The 18019-nt window shown below is 40.8% G+C and overlaps 1 protein-coding gene across 3 annotated transcripts in view; it reads left to right on the top strand.

The window, feature by feature from the left end:
* cep350 (centrosomal protein 350) overlaps window positions 1-18019 on the top strand; it is a 122860-nt gene that overhangs the window by 33496 nt on the left and 71345 nt on the right. For 2 of the 3 annotated variants that reach the window (XM_048601911.1, XM_048601908.1), the window contains exons 8-14: window positions 880-1020; window positions 2740-3365; window positions 5226-5347; window positions 11690-12744; window positions 13352-13499; window positions 16111-16256; window positions 16478-16664. In XM_048601911.1, the coding sequence (XP_048457868.1) occupies window positions 880-1020; window positions 2740-3365; window positions 5226-5347; window positions 11690-12744; window positions 13352-13499; window positions 16111-16256; window positions 16478-16664 (2425 nt within the window). The remainder of the gene's footprint in view (window positions 1-879; window positions 1021-2739; window positions 3366-5225; window positions 5348-11689; window positions 12745-13351; window positions 13500-16110; window positions 16257-16477; window positions 16665-18019) is intronic. The other variant, XM_048601910.1, reaches the window with a different exon arrangement.

Below are 18019 nucleotides of genomic sequence, written 5' to 3'. Positions count from 1 at the left end.
CTGCTGTACCTATACATCTTTCTGAGAAAGCAATCTGTTGGTTTGGTCTCATTCAAAAAGACAGCACCCTGATTATACAGCATTCTTTCGGTACTCCACTTCCATCTCAGCCTAGATTATGTCCTCAATTTCTATATGTAAGATTTGAACCCGCAGTTTGCTAGTTCAGAGGTGAAAGTGATGTGCTGTCTGAGTCTTGGTAAATGCCTTGGACTCTTGTTAAAGGGAAGAAGGCCTGTTGAACTAAGTGAATATCAATCTGGATATGAAAATTTGCGATTATGGTAGCTGTCTAGTAATAATGTGGGAGTGAGCCAGAATAGTGAAATTGTTTGCTACGTGGCTCATCCTGCATGAAGCTGAAGGCATTAGTAGAAATTTGAAAGGGTGATTTTGGTTGAGTATCATTGGAAATTTCAACTAATCTGTGCTGGTTGATAACTGGGTGAGCCATGGATTGAACTCTATGTGCAATTAACATGATGGGAAATAGGAAGTGAGGAGTTCTGAAAGAACAGGACTTGTATGGGGATGCATAAGCTGAAGGATGTGGGTAGATTCCTCTGAGGAGCAGGTACATAAGTTAGCATTTCTTGAATATGCCTTTGCTGATGTCTTTTAGCTCCTGAAGACAAGGTTGGATGTGATGAAGTTGCGGAAGACTGAGTTCTCATCAGTTGCTCACAGGACTTTGTTGGCTTTAACTGCAATTTGTAGAGTTGGATTTTGAGTATTTTTGTTCTATGCTAGGGAAATGTGCTTTGAAGACTTGTGTAGACTTCAAAGAATGAGCATTTTGTGAGCATGAAGACATTGTTAAATGATTCAAAACCTGGCTTCTCTGGACTTCAATTCATAGGTGCTGTTCTTTTCTTTCAGGTGCTCATGTTATCAGCACAGGCTCCTGGCGTGAAGGCCAGAAGTTGGTTAAGATGGTTTTGGGACCTGCACCTAAAACAGTGAAGGAAAATGAAAAGGCTCCCAGCACAAGAGCTGGGAGAGAGAGGAATGCCAGACCAAGTGAGTAGCTGATGAATGCTCAAACCTTCTGTCTTGGCTGATCTTGAATATTTTGACCCCTGCTCATGTTCATCTGTTCACCCACTAACAGTTGTTAATGCTGTGATTGGCTTTGTCAATGATGTGTAATTTATATTGGAGTTGAGAACCTAGTTTAGTTGTGTTTTAGTTTTAGGAGTGAGACATGAATAAGCAACATACTTGCTGTCACCCACATTATTTACAACAATATGTCTTTCACATTGTTTATGGGAGAGGTTCTGCCGACTTCTTTGTATAACATTCGATTCTTTCCGTTCTCCACTCCAGCAGCCCCAGTTCCCCCAAACAGCATGTAAAGTTTGATTTGGGCAGGCAATGGCCTAGTGGTATCATCGTTGAGCTGTTAATCCAGAGACCTAGTTAACGCTCTGGGAACCCGGGTTCGAATCCTGCCATGGCAGATGGTAGAATTTGAATTCATAAAATATCTGGAATTAAGAACCTAATGATGACCATGAATCCATTGCCGATTGTCGGAAAAGCCATCTGGTTCACTAATGTCCTCTAGGGAAGGAAACTACCATTCATACCTGGTCAGGTCTGCATGTGACTCCAGACCCACCGCAATGTGGTTGAGTGTAAAACTGCCCTCTGGGCAATTAGAGATGGGCAATAAATGCTGCCTAGATAATAACTCCTTCATTCAGTTAACGAATAAAGAAAAATAAATTATTTACAGGTTTAGTTAAAGCCTTGGAATTTCAGGTTTTTGGTACCAGAAACATGGAATTTTATAAATTATAAAGGTCTAGGTTAGTGTAATTTTGAGCTGCATGATTAGTATTTTTGAGAATTAAGCTGTGAGCAGTGTTGTTCAAGTTTTCAGAAAGGACAAAGGATGTGAATTCCAATGAAGATCATCCTATTCCTAACTCAACCCAGTTACCTGTTGTCTTACTGTTACTCAGGTTTTTATGCACATCATGTGAACTTCTACCATTATTTGCTTCACTGGCTTGAAAACAAATGTCACTTGACTACTACTAGTACCTTGATGTCAGCTCTGTCCCCTGATATTTGAATGCCTTACCATAGTGAATAGTATCTTTGAGTCAGCTTTAACAATGTGGTGGAAGCCAACTGCAAAGGTGGTTGGTGCTAAAGCTTTACAGTCTCTCCGCCTCACCCTACCCTGTCTCTCCCTCGTCCCCTGCAATTTCTGTTTCTGTCTTGATAATTCTTTGTTTTTCTTTGAAGTTATAACAATCAAATGTGTGCAAGGTTCAATATAATCTATTTTTCATGATTAGTGGGTGTTGCTGGCAAGGCAGTATTTATTGTCTGTTCATAATTGTTATGGAGTAGGTAGTCGTGAGCTGTTTTCTTGACCTGCTACAGTCCTTGAGATGTAGGGGTACTCAGAGCACTGTTAAGAATGGTGTTCTAGGATCTTAAATCAGTGACACTGAAAAAATGATTATAGTTCCAAGTGGTGAATGACTTGGAAAGGAATTTTTAGGGGATGTTGTTTCCATGTATCTGTTGTCCTTATCCTTCTAGATGGTAGAATATGAGACTTTGGAAGATTCTGTCAAATGAGCCTTGATTTGTTGCAGTGCATATTGTAGATGGTGTACACTGCTGCCATTGTTTGTCAGTAATCAGTGCAAAGCTACCCACCTCATTCCTAAAAGAAGTAATTTTCTCACTGAAAGTCTTAAAATTCCCTTTCTACAGGAAATACCACAAGAACAGACTCTGACACCAGGCTTGAAGCTTCTAAAAGGTTGCGTCCCAGGAGTTCTGAGAGACAGAGACCTGAGCAGCAGCCAGAGACTGACCGTAGAAAGAAAGAGGGGCAGAATGAATTGGACATGCTGAATACACATGTGCTGCCAGCAGAAGTACGAGGGATTCTCGATGACCTTCAGATGAAGTCATCCCATCAAGATCCGGAAGACAAGGTTGGTTTGGAAGAAGGTAAGAGACCAATTGGAATCCGGTTCTCTTCGAGAAGTGTGAGCCCAGTTAAGAGGAAGCAGGAGAGGCTCAACCTGAGCACAGAAATGCAGCTGAAGCGATTGCGTCACTATGATGCTGAGGAAGTGCGCCAATATATTGCCAGGCAGCAGGTAGAGAGGAAGAAGAGGCAGACAGAGGAGAAGAAAGCCCAGAAGGAAGCAATGGAACAAAAGAACAAACGTCTGCAGGAACTCTACAGAAAGCAAAAAGAAGCCTTCTCAAAGCCCAGGCAAGAGCCAATGTGTCAGAGACGTTTACAGGAAACGTTCTCGAAATATGTGTCTGAGCCAGCAAAGGTTGAAGAGCCATCACACCACGAAGCAGTGCTGGAGGAGAGACAGGTAATCATTCTCTTGGTGTTGAGTTGCACTGTTTTATGTTCTAATTGAAAATCTTCCAGGTGGCAGTCATAAGTGTAAGAGGTTGCAGAGTGACAAAGCAAGGAGAGCAGCACCCTGCAGGGATTCCTGCACTAGTGGAACGTGGGAGAATGCAGTACCAATAGTGATTTGGAAAGGTGTTTCAGAGCTGCGAGCTAGAATTGTTTGTCACGTAACAAGGTATTGAGGGTAGAGACTACCAGATCCTGTTGAAAGCTTCAGTTAAGTGTAAACTTAATGTAGCTTTATTAAATTTGTTGTGGTCTGGTAGCAGGTGTGAGATGTTGTTTAGCCAGCTGTGTTGCCACTGAAGGTGTGGTTCAGATAACAACTTGCATTTTTACAGCATTTAAACGCAGAAAACTTCACAAGAGTAATCAGACAAGTTAAAGAGGAGATATTAGAAGGGGTAACTGAAAACTGGAAAATAGATAGTCCTCCAAAACAACAGCAAATTGGAGGAAAAGGTAGAAGCTATCTACAGAGAAGTCATAAAGGGAGCTACAGTCCCAGAAAGTGTCATTCATGATCCTGATTAGGGCAGCTTCAATGTTAGTTCAGGGTGCAAACCTGATTAGAGAAGTACAGATAGTGTGCGCTACAGGCAGGATTGGATTCCTTGATTCTTCTTTGAGATGAAGGTGGAAGGCATGGAAGAGAAGAGATTAAGGAGACATTTTGGTAGTAAGCAGAGGGATCAGGTTATCTTTTGAATTCAAGGGTAATTTTAGATTGGTGAGCAGATTTTGTTAGATTAGAATCATAAAGATCCATAGCACAGAGAAAGGGTCATCTGCCTATTTAGTCTGCACCTGTCATAATCAACCAACTAACTATTCTAATTCCATTTTCCAGCTGTTGGTCCATAACCTTGTATGCCTTGGCATCGCAAATGTACGTCTAAATACTACTTGAATGTTATGTGCGTTTTTACCTCAATTACCTTTACAGTGAGTTCCAGATTCCTACCAGTCTTTGGGTGTAAATTTTTTTCCTTGTGCCCCTTACCTTAAGTCTATGCTCTCTGGTCATTGATCCCTCCATTGAAGGATATAGTTTCTACCTGTCTCCCAATCTGTGCCCCTCGAAATTTTCTGCATGTCAATCATTTCCCCGCCTCAGTCACCTCTACTCAAAGGAAAGCCCCCCAGTCTATCTAAACTCTTCATAACTAAAACTCAGCAGCTCAGGGCAACATCCTGGTAATTTTCCTCTGCACCCTCTCCAGCGCAATCACATCTTTCCTTTCATGTGAATTCCAGATCTACACATAATACTCTAGTCATTGCCTAATCAAATTTTTATACATTTCCAGCATAACATCCCTACTCTTAAACCCTCTGCCTCGCCTAATAAAGGCAAATGTCTCACGTGCCGCCGTAACTACTTTATTTGCCCTTCTAGCTACCTTAAGGGAATGCACATCAAGGTCCCTTAGTGTTCCCAGGGTTCCACCATTTTATCATGTGTTCCCTTGCCTTGTTTGTCCTACTCAAGTGCATCACCTCATTTATCTTGATTGAATTCCATTTGTCACTGATCAGCCCATCGACCAGCCTGTCTATATCCTCCTTACCGTTACTGCCACCCTGCCAATTTTTCTATCATCCGTGAACTTGCCGATCGGCCCTAAATTAGAGTGTGCTTAATGTGGTCCTGTCTGATCTGGTGAGCAACAAACAGCTTGTACGTGCCATATTTCAATCTTAATGATGTGATGTTTCACATGCTGTTTTTAAAAAAAAAAAAAAAAACCCACCAAAGTTACCTGCATACTGTTTAGGACTTTCTGATAAATATTTGCTTCATATTTTTGTCCAGCAAAAGACTGTTTATCAACCTTCAGGAGAATCTGACAAAGAGAACAAAGGTCAAGAGCGGCCCCTTAGTGCCTCATCGAGTAGTGACATGTCTCTCTCCGAACCTTCGCACAGGTTGCAGAGGTATGCTTTTAAACTATCTTAGCACATTTCAACCAATGCATCCCATAGGATCAAAGTCTACCCTGAACTGAATTCCATGCAGCCTCCGTTCAAATAAATGTTAGAATACCATAGGATGTAGCAACAGTGGTAGGCCATTGACCCCATTGACTCTGCTCCACAATTCACTGATCTGATCATCCTCAACTGCGCTTTTTTGGCTTCCCGCAACCTTTGATTTCCTTGCTGATTAAATCCGTCCATCTCAGTTTTGAACATGCTTAATGTCCCAGCCTTCAGTCATAAAGAACGCTATGGATTTATAACCTCCTTAGAGAAGAAATTGCTTCTCATCTCTGTTTTAAATGAATGAAAGAGATTGACCCCTCTGATCCTAGACTCTCCCAGAAGTGGAAACAACTTCTCAGCATCTATCCTGACAAAGGCCCCTAAGTATCTTGCATATTTCAATGAGATCTTCTTTTGCTTTCCTAAATGCTATTGAGCATAAGCCAAATCAACTCAGACTCTCCTCATAAGAAAATTTCTCCATGCCCAGAACCAACCAAGTGAACCTTCTCTGGAATGCTTCTAATACTAATATATTTTTCCTCAAAGAGGGATCAAAACTGTTTACATATTCTAGGTGCGGTCTGGTTAATGCCTTGTATGGTTTTGTATCTAATCAAAAATAAAGTTTGTGTGGAAGTCAAAGACAAATTGACAGCAAATCAAGATGTTGACCTGCTAGTTCCTTTGTGAAAACTGTTAATGTCTTTAATTTTGCAGATCTGCATTATTCCTTATCAGTCAAACATATAGTTGCTTAATTTATTTATAACAAATAGAAAGTATTGTCCAGCTAACTAAATGTCTTGAGTTCAGTCTAGTTTCGCACTTCCTGTTACAGTAGCTCCCTGTTTATTGAATGAGTCTGAGTAGGTTGTCCTCAACCACCTTTCCTATCAGCCTGCTTTAACCATTGATTAGTCTGTTTGTAAATAAACATAATCTCTCTGGATTTGTCCTTGATCTTGTGTTTTCTTGTCTTGCTGTCTTGATGTAATCAAATATCTTAGAACTTCTGAGAGGCTGAAGAACCCTAGCTTAGATCATCCCTCATAAGTTTTATTCTGATGTTGGCTATTTGGTTCCTTTTAGTATTTCCTTAGGCTGTGATGAACAAGTCTTTGCCGTGGGTATGCTGTGGTATTTATTCCCAATACTCCCTCAAAATGACTCTTGCTGCTTCATGTGTTTCCAGAATTATCATATAATTATTCACATGCTACTTGGAATTGTTCAGCTTGTTTTTCTGTACACCCACTTAGTCTCCGAATCAGCGTTGTATTTAGCTTAAGTGGTACATTTATCAAATTCACCAGAACCCCTCAAGTTCTGCTTTTGTAATTGTTGGTCCAAATTGAAAATGACTCTCCTTTGGCATCTTGTGTTAATTTGGCTCCACTTTGTATAGCCTTGTTACTTGTTCATTTTTTTTTTGCTGTGCTTTACATTTTTAAATGTAGGAGAACTTTGTTTTGCACCTTTGTAGTTAAGATTTCTCAGCAAATTCACGTGCAAGGATTATTCAGCAAAGAACAACAGCTTTCATTTTATGTAGAACCTTTTAATGTGATTAAACAACTTAAGGCATTTGAAGCTTGATAATGTCCTGTGTTTGTACGTTCTGGTTGCTGTATTTTTCCCAAATTGCTCCTGAAGATGTTGGTAGGCTGCTCAGTTATTTCCACTTAGCAAACAGGACTGCAGCTGTCTTGAGGGGAAATTTGAAACCATGTCTTCAAATATGGATTGAGGTCAAACAAAAGCATGTGACAAACCCCATACAGTTGGCAATCTACTTGTAAGTGGCTGTTCACCTCCTCAAATTCACCTCCACGGCAAGAATAGTCTTTGCAGATAGGTTCAAGACAACCGAAGATACCCATGTGGCCAACCTCTACCAATGAGACCTCGGTACCAACTTATACACTTGTGGAAAGACATATTAATATTCTGCACGTTATTAAGGACCTCTGCAGACCAAGCAGCAGATTAATTTCTTTAGCCTCCTTGTTTGCTAAGTTTATTGCTTGACTTTGTTGATCGACATTAGTTTTAAAAAAGAAAACTCATCAAAGGTTAACTATCGACCAGTGTTAGTATTAAATACCACCTAAATTTCTGGAGTTGGAAAGCTTTTCATTCTTGGCTACCTCTGTGCCAAAATTAAACTGACCACCATAGAAACATAAGACCTACAGTTTGCAAATGATTGGATTGTCACTGCTCACACTGCACCAGGTCTGGGGACTACTCAGTCTGATCAATTCTGCAGATGAGAGAGTCCACCTGTCCTTGAGCATTGCCATAATAGAACTCATAATTCAGAACTGATCAACCAAATAATATTCTACTGCCCAACATTTCTGATCCCTTGGCAGCCACCCTTCTCAAAAGGGCATTACTGACAAAGAATATCCGATATTAGATCAGCTACACCAACGTCTACAAACTGTGGCAGCGCGTATTCAATGACAAAAACTTATGGAGCTGAACAAAATTCTTAGCCTTCGGAGCAATTATCGCTACATACTCCTGTACTGCAGTGAAATTTGAACTGTGTACAAATGACACAAAAGATCGCTGGAGAATTCCACCAGCAATGTGCCATTGCGTCATTCTGACTCAATGGGAAGACTGCATCTCCCCTGCTGTATCCTGTGTTCTCAACTCTCAAATGGCCAATGTTTAGGGAGGAGAAAGAAAATTCTCTGAAACTCTTAAGCTCAGCAACATTGACATCAACACTGGGAGGAGCTTGCTACCATCACTCAAACTTGTCCATCGAGCTGCGTTGTGTATGAATCCAAATGACTTAATGATGAGGCAGAGCAGCAGCAGAGAACGAAAGTAAAGGAAGCAAATCCTGCACTTCGGATCACACTGCCTTGTGAGACATCCATTCCCATGTACCCAAAGATCTGCAGATCGTGAATTATGCTGCTCAGTTTCATGAAAACATGCAAAAACTCTCAACCCTGTGTAGACATTCTCCTTGAATCAAGGGTTAACTAAAGGCAGCATGGGTCACTAGCTGAGGATCAGAGGTGGGAATCTTGACTAGTTTGCTATCTCAAGGTCCTCAGCTTCTGTTTTACCTGAAACTAGCATTTTGGAAATTCACTTACTAAGCGGTCCAGTTACCATGCCTTATATGAATCAGACCATTACAGAACTACTTCAGCGCTATTTTGAAGAAATTACCAATGATTGACAATACAGATCACTATCAAAGATGTTTTACTCTTTCAATAAATGGTTCTGCAGCTGTATTTATTGGCCTGAATTCAAAGTCAATTGCTTGGCTCCACTTAAGTTTAATGTTTACTGTATATGATAGTGATATATGGGAAAGGACAACTTGAAATAGGATTTTTAATGTTTTAAAGAAAAACTTCAGAGATTTTAGTGTTGCCTTCCCTGCCTTCCCATTGAGTCATTTGTACGAAGCCTGAGCTGACAAGTGGAAGCTAAAATTTGCGCTGAGTGCAGTCACTGTTCCACCACCACTGTCATAAAGCTATAATTATACCCAAAATTTTAAATGCCCAAAATAGATATCCTTCAATGTGACTATGTGGGATTTTGTTAAGTAATGCTATCAATTTGCTGATATGAATCAGCATCGTGACTTCCTGCTTCAGGCCATATGTCAAGATCTCAGTACAGTAAGGCACCTTTAAAGTGCAAAGGAGAACTCTGATTCTTGTACTTCACATTTGATTCTATGTATTTGCAGGCTTGTGAAATTCTGTCATGGCTGTCACCTTTAATGCATAGTGTAAGGAGCCTGTGGCTTCATGTTCTTCTTTACCTCAGTAACATCATCTATCTCCCTCCCCACCCCTGCCCCTCAGTTCATTTGCTTTTGAAGCTCTAATTTATGCCTTTGCTACCTCTAGACCTCAACTATTGCAGTGCTGCCCCAGCTGACTTCCATGTTGTGCTCCTTTCATAAACCCTAGATTATCCAAAATTCTGGTGCCCATATTGTGACTTGTATCAGTATTTCTCGCAACTGAATCCATTTGCCCAGCCCTAGTGTTTGTTAAATTACCTACGCTAATAGCCCAGCATTTTAAAATTCTCATCCCTTTGCAAATTCTTCCATTGTTCTGCCACTCTACAGACATCCGTAATCTCCAGTCTTACAACCATTGCCAAAATTTCTGTGCTCCTCTAACTTTGGCCTCTGCTTTAATTGCATCATAATTTGTGATTGTACCTTCAGCTGCCAAAGCCCTAAGCTCTGGAGTTCTGTTCCTAAACCCTGCCTTGCTGCTTGTTTCCTTCTTTTAAGATGGAAGTCACATGACACCAGGTTATAGTCCAATAGGTTTAATTGAAATCACCAGCTTTCGGAGCTCTGCTCCTTTGTCAGGCAAAGGAGCTCCTGGTGAAGGAGCAGTGCTTCGAAAGCTGGTGATTTCAAATAAACCTGTTGGACCATAACCTGATGTCATGTGACTTGTGACTTTGTCCACCCCAGTCCAACACCAGCACCTCCACATCTTGGCTCCTTTTAAGAAGCTGTTTAAGACCTAATTGTTTGTTTGTTTTTATGTTTTTGGCTACCTGTCCTGATATTTCCTTGTGTAGGTGTGACAATTTGTTTGTGAACTTTCCTATGAAACACCTTGGGATTCCTAACTGCATTAAAAGCATGACAAAACCATAAGCTTATCTTTATCCTTCCTACTTTTCTTCTATCTTAGCTTTTCAGGTCACAGCTGCTGTTGGTGGTCATGATTTGCTGACTGCATCTAATCGAGGAGCTGGTTTGCGGAATGTTACATTAACCCTTCTGAAAATCTATATGTAACTAAATAGTACTTTTGTTTGTTAATTTTTCAAACTGAATGTACTATTCCTTTTAGCATGTTCCTTGGCAGGGTTACTGCAAGTTCCAGTGAGTTCCCTTTCAGCATATGCAACTTGCAGTAGCAAAAGCATAAACAATATTATATAGTTAAATTATATCTTTACAAAACATTGATACCATTCGGTTCCTAATCACATCACCAGCCTAGAGAATAAATGACTGCTGACGATAAATGCAGCCCAACCTGTTTCATTTTGTATCTCCAGCTCGAGCAGGATACTGTTCTTAAATGCCATTTGTGTTGTGCAATGTGCAATAATTGATTTGAAAGTGATGGAACTGTGTAGCGCTTCACATCTTAGAATAACAGCAGCAGTCACAACAGTATGTTGCTAACTAGATAAGTGTTTCTAGAATAGTCTGCTTTTTAAAGCCACACCTAATAAAAGGTTAGGGTAGCAATGGTGAGGATTCCTATTTTTTATGTTTGCTTTTTATTTTACTTTCACAGTGACAGCAAAACCTGTATGAGTCACTGTTTAGAAAGATGAAGGATAAGCTTCACATAACTGGGTGACTTGGCATTTTTAGATAATTCTATGCAGTGAACTAACTGACTTTGTAGCAGGCTCCACTTAGCTTTTGTGACTGGAGATTTACATCTTCTCATAAGTTTAATCCAAAGTCTTTGGGGGCATAATTGATATTGATTGACCAGTCCTCACTTAATTATTTGCCCTTCAAATAATAGTAAATAAATTATTGCTGGGTTCCAGCTATACGAGTGTATTGAGCGATAACGGGCTTAGGTTTTTACTGATTGCTGGTTTCTCGCCCACAGTTACCTGTTTGAAATTAATGAATTGCCACTGCTGTTGAAGTGCAGAATGTGAGTCTGAATTGTGGTCAGAAGAACCAGATTTGGTAGTGATTTTCTCAGTGGTCTCCCAAGTCTTTTCATAACATAAGAAAGTGAAACTGGAACTGCTGTCTTCTGACCACTGCTTTTGTTTGTATATTTACTCTTTGCTCTTTGACACACCCATATTTCCTGTCCTTCATCAGGCTTTCCAAACCTGTTTAACATGCTGAAGGAGTATTCACTTTTGACCAGATTTTGAAATTTAAAGAGACTTGCATTTGCATAGTACCTAACTACTTCACAACAATGAATCACTTTTGTTCTATACAGTCACTGGTTTAATCCTGGAAACATGGCATTCAGTTTCATATTTGTGGCATCTTGCAGTGAGCAATATGATCACCTGTTTTCTAGTGACCATACTATTGATTGAGGGCTCTCAGTATTGTACTGGTGTGATGTAGATTGTGATCAAGTCTGTGGAGTAGAGCTGGAGCCCAGAACCATCTAACTCGAGCACAATTGTTACATTGAGCCAGGGCTAACATGACTTGCTTAAGGGAACTAAAATTGCTGCAATTTTTGCTTCTGAAGAACTGTGCTTCTTTTTCAGACATGACCGTTTGGAGTCCACGTGGATGCCGACTCATCGGTTGAACCCTACAGCCCAACCAGCCCACACTGGCAGTGGAGCCAACCACCTGCATCTACCGAATGCGGAATCTCAAAATCTGTTGCCCGAGGATTTGGAAGCAGCAGCAAATAGGAAGGAAGCTCCATCGAAAGGGCAGGTGCCTTCTCTTCATCCATCCTCTGGCTTCTCACCATATGACTATACAGCAGGTACACAAAAGCCCATAGCCCCGCAGAAAAGTAGACTAGACCGCATTGAGGCACTGAAGGCAATGGCAGCCTCCCTCTCCAATCGAATTGAGAATGGAGCCAAAAAGCTTGCAGGTGCGGGCATCAACTACGGTGTTGCGCAGAGCTCTGAGCATGATGTGCTCCAGACCGCATGGGATGATGGGTGCTGGGTAAAGCCTGTCAGTCCACCAGTCCGTGACGGTGGTGAGGACAGCATCTCACCCAGAATGCATCGAATTCGAGGAGCCAATGTGGGTCTCACTACCTATGTGGATGGTCTACCAGGAGTCAGCAGTCTTTATGAATTTAAAAAGTTTGGTGAGTCACCCCATTGTCAAGCCTCCACAACAACAACAGCAGACGTAGAGGCCAGGACTTCAGGGACAGACAGGCAACAGGAAGTGAACTGGGAAAACACATACAAGAGGTCACTTGAGGCCCTGGAGCAAGATTTGCAAAAGCTCAGCAGAGAAAAAAAGCAGTTTGATTCCCCCCATTCTAGTGAAGGGTCAATCAGTGAAGGGCCACTGCTGAGTGAAGGAAGTCTCTCTGAGGAGGATGGTCTACCCAGATGCAGAGATCCTGTTGGATCAACAGAAAAGCTAAAGGACAAGGAATTCTGTGCAGGAGAATTGAGCTCATCCAGACCAGTTTTAGATTTCCAGAAAGAAGCAGAAAAGTACCAACCACTGCAAATACACCCAGTGGGAAGCAAGAGCCGAGCACCTTGGGAAGAGCTGGCCAAAGGAAGTCCTCACAGTGTGATTAATATCTTTACAAAGAGTTACCAGTTCACTGGACAAGGTAAGGGTCTATATGCTTTCAGGTGGATATGAAACCCAATCTCCGCAAATCCATTTTACACCTCTGACATGCTGGAGTGTGGAGCCTCCGCTATCTCACCCAGTTGCTCCTTGCTCTTGAGCATGTCTAGATAGAGAATGCTTTTTATCTTGCGAAGCTTGTCACAACCATGTGGGATGTTGTTCTCAATTGTTGCCCATGTTGACAGATTCCAGGAGAAGTAGCTAGATAGTGCTTAAGTAGTGTGGACCTTGGGATTCTGCCTTTGGCTGCCTGGTGCCTGAAGCATTATGGAGGAGATACCTCGTCGATGGGTTGTTAGGTGCCTGGGAGCTGACGTGAGACTGTTTGGGCTCTGACAAAAATTGGGTACTTAGGTCCAGTGGGTAGAGGGGAATGGTTTGACATGACAGGTGGAGGGTGAGGGAAGATCTGTAATAGATATTTGTTAGATTGTGACCAACCTGTTTATTGTTTGAATAATATTAACTATTTCTCCCATTGATGAAGAGAGAATGGAGGGTAAGGGCCTGTGTTTTAGAGATCTTTGGAAGATCTAGTGAAAGTTGTCACCTGTGACCTTGTGGCACTATACCTGTATTAACAGGAGGTTTGGAGGAAGAATCTGGCAGAAGCTCACCAACCCTGCAGCCCCTGATGTCTACAAGTCCTGAAGTAGCAGCTATGTATGAGGATGACTTCCTCTCCTCCCAGAGCAGCACAGCTTCGAGCAGGAAGATCCCATCATATCAAAGGTAATGAGCAGGCACTGGAGTGAGTAACTGTCTTTTCTGAGCAAATAAGCACACTTGAACATGTGGGTGATGAGTAAAAGAATAAAAGACAAGACACACCCTGTGTGCGCTAGGGTGGAGCCATGAGAAATTAAATGACAACAGTTGGTGCAAAAGCAAAGAAGCAAGGCATTAGGACAACAAAAGATGTTCTGAGTAATGTTTCCTCACTTCCCCCAAGTTTTTAAATTTGACCTTCTAGCACTGTTATTTCATTTTTATATTAGATTTAAGTCAATTGGCAGAAGAACAAAAAGTGGAATAGTGATCTCTAATGCACTACCTGAAAGGGTTCTGGAAACAGATTCAAAAGTAATTTAACAAGAGTTGGATACATACTTGAGGGGAGAAAAATATCTGATGCCTTGGAAAAAGAGGAGGGGAATAAGGCAATCATGGTGTCAGCACAGGCACATTGAATGCTGTAAGATTCTGATCCTAAAAGGTCAATGATGCTGAAGTAAATGTTTTGAACTGTACATATTAATATTTTTAAAGGAAAAAGCCTGTTGATTTCTCAAGCCATAACTGACTTTTACTACAAATGATTGCAAATATTTTCCTACATGTGTGTAGGAAAATGGTGATGGGTTATCACAAGGGAGGCTGATTACGTAATCAGTGGTTGTGATCATAGATCATAGATATTTATATATAAATGCTCCCCTTCTACAGTTGGGTCTGTCAGTTCCATGTGTTGCTGTAGCATTTTACCCAGAGCTCAATAGTGTCACTGAATGGCAGAAATGCATTCCTGCAGCTTCAGAATGCTTTTTTTATATTGTTTTGAAGATTCTTTTATTGACTTCTTCATTTCATCACGGTGAGCATCTTGCCGATTGTTGCTACATTGCCTATTAAATAAAATAAGTGGATTATGTTAGTATTGAAGAAGCACTGAATTTGCTGGTTCTGTGATCTTAACTGTAAACTGCTTTCAGGTCATTGCTGCCAGGTTTTCACTAATGCTAGAGGTTCAGCTGATGATGCAGCAGAGAAGTTTATCCAAACTTGCTAACCAGGAAACTGGCGTAATGGATGTAGTGCTACTTTTGCATCCATCCCATATTTTCCTTCATAAAAGTTAGTATTGGGTAGAATGTCATTCCAAGTGATTCTGCTGGTTACCTCCTTCCATTTCAGTTCAGATACCCCCTGTGGTGTTTAGTTCTTTGAATTTCTCACATTAACAGACCAATACCCCCTTTTGTGTTCACTGACCCACTTTGGCTCCTGGTTTGACTAACATCTCCATTTTAAATCACTCATTCTCATTTTTGAAACCACTCATGGCCCTTGCCCCAATCTGTCACCCACTCCACCACTCCTATAAGATCTGTGTTTCTCCATCGTGGTTGCCTCCATTAATCTGTCATTGGTGGCTGTGTCTATGGCTGTCTAGGTTCTAAGCTTTGGTCTCGTCTGCCCAGCCCCTCTGCCTCCACCTCTCGCTTCTCCTTTAAGACAGTTGTGATAAGCTTGGGATGTTAAAGTAGCCAAGGAAACCATATAAATGAAAGCTATTGTTGGGTTCTCACTGAACCAGTATTTGTGCATGCAGACTAAAAACCCATAACTTTTAACTTTTCTGGATCTGCTTCACTTGCTTCCATTTACTGTTATGATTCCAGCTGTGTTGATCCTCACGTCAGATCTCGCCAGACTGAAAATTGGCTTGCTAGGTCATATTATGTTATTTTGATTTTAACGAGGTGGCCTTTCACTGAAACGCAAGCATGCAGTGTTGCAGTTTTTGTTTCAAATCAAAAGTTTATTATGCAAAAGAAATGAAGGAGAAAATAAAATAAATCAAACTTTTTGCTTATAACATACATAAAACACAAGTTTAAAGATTTTGAAAGACATGGTAAAATAGAATCCTATTTATCCCAAAGGTACTCCTTTGCAGCAGTCTCATGAGATAATTCCCGTCACCACATCTGTAGGGCTTAATTTAACTGTGGCTTTAATTCACCATTTTAGGGATCTGATAACTTCTTCCTTGAGTCTTCAAACAACTGAGCTTAGACTTTCGAAGCTTCGAGTAGCCCTTCCGAGGTTTTAACCAATCACACCGGCCTAGACCTTCTGAACTAAATTCTTTATTTCTTATTTATAATCCTTATTTCTTAACAGTTCTAACTATCTCTCCTTTTTCAAGAGAAACACATCCAGCTTCATTCAAGTCTGTTACGATGCTGCCCAAACCAAAATGAAATTCCAGAATCTTCTAACTAAACCATAGTACACATCGCAGTTTATTCTGTTTGCTTGTAAAATCCCCGCAATGTAAATAAAATCGTATTACCTTCCAAGAGCTATCTCTCTCAAGACTTTGTTTCTTTTTTTTTTAAAAGAAATAGGTGTTTACAGAAATAGTTACCTGTTAATAATTAAGCCTTTTTACTCACACGGAAATCCCAGTAGTTCAAAATCTAAACTAAATTGTATCAAAATATCTAGAATTCACAAACATTGTATTATACTTTTCGGAAAGACTGAACATTACAAACTGCATTTGATGTAGCAGAGTAGATTAGTTTCTTTCTTTTTTCTTTCTCTTCAATGGCAGCAGAGCGTCCAGTGCCCAAGGTGAATGTCCCAGCAAAGGTTCTATCAATACAGCGTCGGGCGAGGTATCCCCGCAGTCCTTGGGACAATGTTCCACGGTCTCTTCCCGATCCTCTGGCTCTTCAGGAAAGAAACTAAAAATAGACAGTAAGTAATCTGCAGCACCGGTGAAAGCCTCCACAAGGATGGTATGAGTCTTGGCTATATCTGCCCTATTACATTCATCCACTGATCGTTTTAAATAGACCATCTGCTTTGGCTAGGTTGGCTGGTCTTGGCCTTCATGCTTCATCTTCCCTATTCCCCACCCTGCACCACCATGGTCTCTCTCACTGTCTTCTCACCCGTACAATTTGTAACTTTGGCAGGTAATGATGCTGCTGGGAGTGTGCAACACTCTCCTGTGAATGATGGTGCTTGGGTATCTGCCAGTATTTCAGAGCGGAGTTCCCCTGAAGGAAGGATGCCAAGCCTTGGGCAAATGTTTGTGGAAGATGTTGAGCAAGTGAAGGACACAAAAGTGCAGGAAGACACCACTGTTCATGTCCCAACTAGGTATGATTTATTGAAGTGTACTTAAAGCACAGTAAGGTGTAGTGAATATGGACACATAAAGGACTTAAAAGTGCTTTTAAGGTATAACAAACTTGAATAATATTAGTAAAGAAAGCAGAAAGGAGAAATTAATGGGTCTAAAAGCTGACAAATCTAAGGGACCATGGCCTGCATCCTGGAGATCTAAATGAGATGGCTGCAGCGATAGTGATGGAATTGTGTTTGATCTTGCAAGGTTCCCTGGAACAGTTGGTACGGATTGAAAGTTAACAAATCTAACTCTGCATTTGTGACCCAGGCAGTAGGGAGAAAATGGTCAGTCACAGGCCAGTTAACCTGACATCAGTTCAGGGAAATGTTGGAATTCTTTATAGATGTAGTTGGGGGTAATTGAATTGAAGTAGGAAATAAGCCATGAGGGAACTCAAGGAGACAGGCTACACCCTTTAGGCAAGAATGAGACAGAGAGATGGAAAAATGACAATTTATTGATTTTAGTAGGAAGAATAGAAAAGCAATTGATTTTTAATTATGCAGAACTGTTGAATGTTGGTATTCAGGCACTGATATTCCTTGCACGTTTAAGACAATGTTAACATACAACAGTAAATAATTAGGGAGGCAAATAACAAGATGGCCTTTATTATAAAGAACTTGGAGTGTATGATTAAGGACATCTTCCTACAGTTATTTTTCATGAGAACTCACTTTTTTATGTACTGTTTATAGTTTTGGCCTTCATAACTAAGGAAAGATATCCTTGTCTAGGAGGTCACATTGTGGAGGTTTGTTAGATTGATTCCTGTAGCGAGAGTAGTCCCAAGAGGGAAAGACTGAGCAGAGTGAGTCTATAATCTCTGAAGTTTAGAAGAATGGGAGACATCTAATTGAAACCTATTAGATTGAGAGGCCTTGTTGAGGTAGATGTTGAGCAGTTTTCTTTTTTCTTGGTAAAGTGGTAGTTCTAACAAGGTTGGTGTTTATTGTGCTGAATTGCTTCAGAACTTTTGCAGTCCATGTGGCAGATGTACAACCACAGTGCATATTCCCAGGCTTCCAAGTTACTTGTCAAGTAACATTGCTAGGTATGCTATTGACTCTGTTTTCTTTGGCTGGAGAGTGGGCAGGTTCATGATGAGGGATTGACTATTTAGGACCAAAACTAAAAGTTTCTTTACTCAGTGGATTGTAAATCTTTGGAATTCTGTATTCCCAGGAATATATTCCTTGTGTATATTTTAGCAAGCCTAGACTGGATAGTCCTACATATTTGAGCTGGGGTGAATTCTCCTTGCTGGGTTCTTGGGGTTTTTGGTATTTGGCGAGAGGAAGTAGACATCAGTGAGCATTTGCTT

The sequence above is a fragment of the Rhincodon typus genome, chromosome 10 (assembly GCF_021869965.1).
Source record: "Rhincodon typus isolate 14 chromosome 10, sRhiTyp1.1, whole genome shotgun sequence".
Lineage (NCBI taxonomy): Eukaryota > Metazoa > Chordata > Chondrichthyes > Orectolobiformes > Rhincodontidae > Rhincodon > Rhincodon typus.
Note: the sequence above shows the minus strand (reverse complement) of the source record. Positions and strands in the feature narration are given on the sequence as shown.